This window comes from Salmo salar, chromosome ssa03 (assembly GCF_905237065.1).
Source record: "Salmo salar chromosome ssa03, Ssal_v3.1, whole genome shotgun sequence".
Classification (NCBI taxonomy): Eukaryota; Metazoa; Chordata; class Actinopteri; order Salmoniformes; family Salmonidae; genus Salmo; species Salmo salar.
In genome coordinates this window covers 24,156,718-24,164,459 of record NC_059444.1, presented here as the reverse complement: position 1 = coordinate 24,164,459, position 7,742 = coordinate 24,156,718, and the positions used below count along the sequence as shown (strand labels likewise).

At 41.0% G+C, this 7,742-nt stretch overlaps 1 protein-coding gene across 1 annotated transcript; it reads right to left on the bottom strand.

Moving 5' to 3' along the window:
- Positions 1-1,395: 1,395 nt before the first annotated feature.
- On the bottom strand, positions 1,396-6,625 carry kiaa0040 (KIAA0040 ortholog). Its single transcript, XM_014190905.2, has 2 exons — positions 6,065-6,625; positions 1,396-4,434 (listed from the first exon to the last, which is right to left on the bottom strand). Exon 2 carries the CDS (start codon positions 3,843-3,845, stop codon positions 3,528-3,530), a length of 318 nt encoding a protein of 105 aa, XP_014046380.1. The 5' UTR covers positions 3,846-4,434; positions 6,065-6,625; the 3' UTR covers positions 1,396-3,527.
- Between the last annotated feature and the right edge of the window lie 1,117 nt (positions 6,626-7,742).

The following is a 7,742-nucleotide window of genomic DNA, read 5'->3' as shown; positions in this document are numbered from 1 at the left end:
AAAGCTGCATCATATGCATTTCTCCGTGTCTTTGCCATGATGAGGGTGACAAAATGACTACCATAATCAGAATGATGGGAAGTTTGAGAGCGCTCGATTTAATCTAAACAGTAAACAAAAAAGTTGTTTGACCTTAACCCGTTCGACAATTTCATTGGTCTAATGAAAGCTTCATGCCGCCAAAAAACTGAGCACGTCACAGAATGTTTAAAAAAAAATAAAAAAATGAAAGCGGGAAAAATCCATATATTAGCCGCGTCATTGTTTAAGCCGCGAGGTTCAAAGCTGGGAAAAAAGTTGTGGCTTATAGTCTGGAATTTACGGTATATAAAAGGTGGTGTAGTACAGTGGTGGTGTAGTACAGGCGTCTATTTTTGTCTCACTCCCAGGGAACAAGTTTAACATGAGCACAAGTTTGGACTTCAACAGATTCCAAAGCATGTGTCATCTGACGAGGACTTTCAAACAACTGAGTACCCATGAACATAAACTGAATCCCAGTTGAGGCGGCAATGCGTAGGGTTGATGTATTTTTTCCATGCGTGGTAGTGTAATATTCGAACAAGGCTTGTTTGTTCAGAGGTGGAGTAGTTAGTGGGAGGGGTGTGTCATGGCAGACAAGCTGCCATCAGCTCGCAGACACTTTCCACTGCATGGCTGTTTTTCTGCCTCTGGATGGTTGGGCCCGTCAGCGCTGTAGGACTCAGCTACACAGCATGTGTGACAGAGAGGGGGAAAACCCCACACCATACACTTAACACACCATACACTTAACACACCATACACTTAACACACCATTAGCTAGTCACTGCTCCAGAGCCAGACTATGTATCACTATGTATCACTATGTATCAATTCGAAATAACGAGCTCAAACATCCAGTGTGTGTGGATGCTAATGCTTTGTCGGTTTCCAAACATCAGATCAAATTATGATAAAATTGCCCAAACCCCATAGGGATGAAGTCAACTTGTACAACAAAGATGACAGAAATTATGTACGATGATCTCCAAGTGAAGATGGGTCTGATATGTGAATGGGCATAATCACTGGATTGCAGTGACTAGTTGGTGTCCATAAACTACTTTCGAGGTTAGGACATGATTAATAACAAAATGGAAATAGCTCTAAAGGTAAAGGCCTACACTTTCCGTTATATAATGTATCATATTTTGTTAGGGCTCTATTCAATTCGTATCGCAGAAGTTCAGCGTTACAGCGTCATTGAAATTTAAATGCAATTTTCCCGCGTTAGTTGAGATTGTGATACACAATCGGAAATTGCCTTCACATTTATATTGTGCAATCTGCACCGCTTCAGCGATACAGAGTAGAGCCCTAATCTAATCGCACATATTGTGAGCCTGAGCCAAACATTAGCCAATCAACAAAGAATTAACAAAGCATAACAAATACTTTATTTTTTTTGTCCCCCTTTTCTCCATATAGCTGTTATGTAAAATCAAATGACAGGATAAATTATGCATGCGGTATCCACTGTGGCCTGAGCTCATAACTTGAATGATTACCTCAGCTTTTTCTTGTGTAATAACAAACAGCCAGAATATACAGTATGTTCTCATGCATAATTGGGACAGATCACAGCTTCAGTGGTAGAATGTGAAACTATCTTCTATGGTAGATTCACTGTTCAAACAAGCGGCAACCCCCCCCATCCTGTGAATTGAAAAGAAAAACTTTGCAAAGGAAAAGTATTTTTCCACCCTCAGACTTTTTACAGATGAATAACTAATGCAGAAGTCTTTAAGCTCAAAATAAGGATCATGAATACATAACAAATAAAACTGGTTTGTCACCGGATTTGTAAATTGGAAATCAATTCAGAGATTCTTGAAAGACGGAACAATCTCTACTTCTGTTTCAAAAATACAAACATTTGTAAAATATAGAAAATGATTCATTTGAAAATCCCCAATAAAAACACAACAATTCTCAGATCCTACAGCACTCTGATGGACTTGACGTCAGACAAGAATCTGACGGAGTTTAATGGAGTTGACAAAAAGAATTCTTGACAGTTTATGGTTGTGACCATTGTGATTTCAATATTGTTTGTTTAAATCTATCAAAAGTAGAGAACTTTACAGACCATGAGTGGTCTTGCTACACTACATGTAATGAGGACATGAATAATGGGTCCTTATGGTATAGCTGACCCTGCTCATTCCTGATTAATTTTGGATGTTAAACATCTGACGGAAGTTGACCAAATCTTCGGGAAACATTTTTTAGGAATCCCAGTTTTGAGATAGAATAACTATTATTTTAAGTCAGAGGGCTACATTGGCACTGAGGGATGAGGATATAAGAAGGATCCACTCAGCGCCCCATAAATCTGAGAGCCTGGTGTCCATGCATAATGATATTATGAACCAATAGGGACAGTGCAAGACAGTAAACATGAATCTGTGTCATCAATCGGAGCATAAGGCAGCGTAAAACACGGAACTGTTAGATATTTTTTTTAATCAACAATACTAGCTACTGTATGTAGGATATTCTACGGGGAAAGAAACGTATACATTGAGCAATGTAATTAAAAGATCTCAGTGCTTCACTTGGTTCTATTAAATTCTGCGTTTGAAAATTAACTCATAAATGGAATTAAGATCTCCATTCAGTGGGTATAGCAAGTACAGCAAAATATTTCAAAGTAGTTACACAAATTTCTGTTGTAAGTGCAATAACTGCAAGTGCTTTGAACTTAAAATGGTCTAACCTATTAAAAAGAGTCTTCTAACTGAATCACAATACTAGATTGCTGGCCTCCAGCATTGGAAATATAAATAGTCCTCAAACTTCTGGTCTCCTAAATGTGAAGACAGTGAATTTCACACGGAAGTGAACACTAACACATACGCCATGTGTCATCTATCACTCTCCCATGCACATACACACATTTGCTCATGCACACGCACACACCCACGTATGCAAGCACACACACACACACGTTTTGGTCTTCTATCCTTGTGGGGACCTAAAATTTGATTTCCATTCAAAATCCTATTTTCCCTAACCCAAACCCTAAACCTTACTCCTAAACCCTAAACCTTACTCCTAAACCTAAACCTAATCCCTCACCCTAACCCTAATTCTAACCCTAAACCTAACCCAATAGTCTTTGTCCTCATGAGAACATGGGAATTTGACTTGTTTTATTATCCTTGTGGGGACTTTTGGGGATTTTAGGTCCCGACATGAATAGAAGAACCAACACACACACACACACACACACACACACACACACACACACACACACACACACACACACACACACACACACACACACACACACACACACACACACACACACACACACACACACACACACACACACACACACACACACACACACACACAATCAATCACATATCATTGTCTCTTTTCCTGTCTTTCAACCGTTTCTGTCGAGCATATTGAACACCAGTGCTCGGCATCATGTACCTGTACCTTGCAGTAAAAAAGAGCTTCATATGAATACAAAAGGATAAAACCTTATCTGAACCTTACACCATCGTCAGGGCAACCCTGTCTGGTGTCATAGGTCCTGTTTTGACCGAGATCCACAAGTCCTCATCTTTCGGACTCGTCTTCTTTTTGTCTGATTTTGCTGTGGCTGAGCTGGGGCTGTCTGCACAGCAACCAACGCAGTTGGCCCGGCGACAGCAGCAGCAGTGGCAGCACACCACCAGAGAAGTGAAGAGCACCACCATAGGCAGGGCTAGCAGCACCACCAGGCAGACTGTGTTATAGATCCCCTGGTCATGCTTGGTGGTGGCCACCTTCCACAAGTCACTGAAAAAATCCAAGATGTCTTCCTTCATGGTTTACTAACAGTGTCTTAACAACTCCTCTTGAGGGTCATCTATTGAAGAAGAAACCAATTACAATAGTGAACACGTTGTGATTGAAGTAGTCAGCAAGGGTGTTGCTGTTATCAGGGGATTGTTCTTGTGGTGATTTGACCCTGATCTAGCGCTGGTTTCAGTTTCCTGGTGAACTCATGACATTGAAGATTTCGCTGATATAGTAGGACATCCCAGTCACAATGAATATCTGATGAAGGAAAGGGAGGATGGGACAGACTAGAAAAATCCTTGATGCAGGGAGAATCTCTATATCCTCCCCTCCTTCCTTAACCGCCTTGTCTGGGGGTTTGAAGACCAACGCATTTTTTATGAAAGTCCAAAGATCAATTGTTTATGAGAGGGGGGGGGTTCCTTTGTAATCCTTCAGTTGCTGTAATGATTCCGATCTCCCCTTTCCTTGATGGGAAGGTCTATGAAGTCTGCCTGTTTGTGTAGTTTGTTTGTTTCCTCTTTGGGATTTGGGATCCCACCTCACGTCCTCTGGAGTCTCCTCTCTATTTTAATCCATTCTCCTCTGGGAGAAGTGATGGAATGAGGACATTTTCTGTGGAGAGAATTAGAGAGAAGGTGAGCAGAGTGAACCTGCCTTTTTGCTCTCTTCCCTCCCCTGCTCAAGTATCTTATTCAACTTTACTCTCATTAAAGTTGGAGGAAAATGTCATGGCTCTGGCTGCCTGAATGCACCATGGAGGGAAATACATTTAAATATGCCGGCTAATGGCGGCCTAGCTTTGATGGTTTTGACTTTAACATTGACTGAGTGTAGCACTCCACTGTAACTTGGATCAATGGTAACCGTTATGGGTATCCAGGAGGTCAAAGGGTAGTTTACAGGTTTATGTTGACTAGGATTACGGCCCTGTGAGGAAAGAAAAAAAAGAAAAAATATTCTATTGCCTGCTCCACTTTCTAAGCCAAATGTATCTGACTACAAGTGAACAGAAAAAAGGTTCTGTTTGTCTCACAGCCCATGTGTGAAATTGTCTTACCCATAGTCAGCTTCGCTTCCTTCCTAGCATAACAAAACAGGAAACTGCGCGCTGCTGCTACTTTGTTGCATTGAGTTAAGAAGGCTGCACCTATTTGCAGTTTGTCAACAATGGAATCTCAATGCATTGAAAAAATATATCAAGATCTTATTCTCTATCACAACATCCCAATTCCATAGAGTGTCATGCTATCAGACGGTCTTTGCACTCTGGTCAGGCTGTGGAAGGAATGTAAAATAACAACAATGTAACAAAATTACATAGCATTGTCTTGGCCTATGATCAGCTGTAAACAGGAAGATACTTTCAGTGGATCACAAAGCCAGGATGGGGGAAAAACTCTTATGACTGCATCAGTAAGCTACAGCTATTTATGGAACTTGGAACTCTGTTCTGCCCAACTAAAAGCCTGAATGACAGCAGGCAACACAAGGCAAAACAGGAATATTTAATGAATGGCCCACGGTAATCATTTGTTGAAAAACCCTTATGAAGAAGAAATGGCGAATGTTCAATTCTAATTATCTTAATAATAAGAGTCAGTCAACAGTCTTTTGCAGGGATAGTCAAAAGTTTACAGACAGCAAAAGTCATGCATTAGTGTACCAAATTCATATCTTTACTCAAAATCAGTGTTGTGGTAAGAAACACAAGATTGCATATTTTTGATGGGAACAGTTGGGAACATGATCATATCTCCACACAGTATAAGAGAGGACATTGTCTCAATGCATTGCAGTTCGAGCTGAAAGGTAACCTTTGAGTCAGGGAGAGTGAAATAGCATAAGTAGAGGAGAGAGCATAACGAGGCAATGTTTCAAATCAAATTATACAAATCTCAAACATTTAAGATCTTAGGTGAACCTTAGGTTTCAACCATCGAAACCATAATGTCACTAGTCATAGACAATGTGCAAAGGCCCAATGCTATAATTAAGGTTTACATTTTCCGAAAGAATGGCACTGAGTAGTGACTGAACAGCAACATATCATCTGGTACATCACAATACCTGTTTAACCGATGGAGGGGACTTTCCAAAACAACAGACTTCCAGTTCACGCATAGAATTATATGCATATACATTGACTCCTTAGCCACAGATACACAACCAAGATCAACAGCATTCAAGATCATCAGCTCATCATTCATCATTTCTCAACAGACTTTTAAAGTGTACACCTTACCGGCAAAAGGTTTTAGAAGTCCGGGCCAGTAAAGCTGTTTTTTCCCTCTCCTCTTCCTTGTAAATCCTCTTTAATATTGGCTGCTGCTTTTTGTTGATATTCTCTAAGCTCTCAATGTTGCCCCGTACCTGGTATGTATTGAATTATGCTCTTTGTGCCTGTATCTCTTTACCTCTCTCTGCCCGTGTGTGTCACTCTCTCAGTGCAGCTTCCCTTCTCCCTGCCCTGCACACCCTGTGTAAGAAAGGGCCCTCTGTCTGTACTCGCGTTCCCTTGCCTGACACGCTGCATTCTTGTGGTTACTTTATACACACAAGTTCCCAGTGATGTCAGAGAGAGAGCGAGAGAGAAAAAAAGAGAGAGGACAGAGAGCTCCCCTGAGAATCCCACTGCTCATAATTAATTGGATTTGTCTGCAGTTTGTAACTTGATGTCTTCAAATTCATATTCTAAAGAGCTGCTGACTTTAGAGTTTGAACGCTTTACCACAACATTAATGCGCATAATTATAAGTGTTATAAACCTAAAATTAACCAAAACACCTCACCCATTTCAGCGTTACCTCACTAACTCTAATTGGAAAGAGGAAATGAAAGTGTGTGTGCATGCGTGGGTGTGTGTGGGCGTGGGCGTGTGTGTGTGTGTCCTGTATGCTCAGGGTGTGGACAGAGCAGAGAAACAGGTGAAGCAGAGAGAGATGCACTGATGTGTGACTGCTCTGTAGAAATCTGTGAGAGATCATGTGACCCTGTTCGTGAGGAGAATGGACCTCATCCATGCCTGTGGCAAACAGCATGCACTCACTGGTAAGAGACTGTCACATCCCACAACATACACACTTTGACCCCTGTACTGTAATTCACAGAGAGAGATGAGTACAGAAAGAGGGAAAATACCCACTGAAATACGTTCTTTTAAACCAAATAGGTGCTTTGAACTGCCTGACCGACACCAAAAAGGGTCCCCTATTGGAAACATGTATTATTTTGTTAACCTCCTACTGAATCATGAATATGCTGGCTGTGGCCATGTGAGTATATGTGTTTCATGATCACAGTAATCCTCATTTTGCAATAAGAATGTGAGATTTATTCTGTTTGCTCCAGGCTTTGTTTTAACGTGGAGTTTATTGGAATAAGCTACACCCAGTTACCTGTCTGTAGGCTATATACTGTCGTACTTCACATTGAGGGGTGAGGACTGAATCGTACACTCTTAGAAAAAAGGTGCTACCTAGAACCTAAAAAGGGTTCTTTGTCTGTCCCCATAGGAGAACCCCTTGAAGAACCTTTTTTTGGTTCCAGGTATAACCTTTTTGGGTTCCATGTAGAATACTTTCCACAGAGGATTCTACAAGGAACCCGAAAAGGGTTATTTCTACCTGGATCCAAAAAGGGTGCTCCTATGGGGACAGCCAAAGAGCCCTTTTGGAACCCTTTTTTTAAAGAGTGTAAAGAGGTAAAGGAACTGTAATCGGGATTTAAAGACTAGCACTACCACAGTCATTGTTCAAGGCTAGGATTCCCCTATTTGTGCTGCTAAATCAACCCAGTATCTCTCCTAATTTCCTGTTTGGAAACTCTATTCTCAATTTTCATAATCTGTGGCAGAAACCAAGAACACTGCTCAGCAGAAAACATTATCATAAAAGATGTGGCTCTTCTTGGGTCTTTGGGGA

Excerpts from the sequence above, each read along its gene's own strand:
- kiaa0040 (XM_014190905.2), bottom strand. The coding sequence starts at position 3,845 with ATGAAGGAAGACATCTTGGATTTTTTCAGTGACTTGTGGAAGGTGGCC.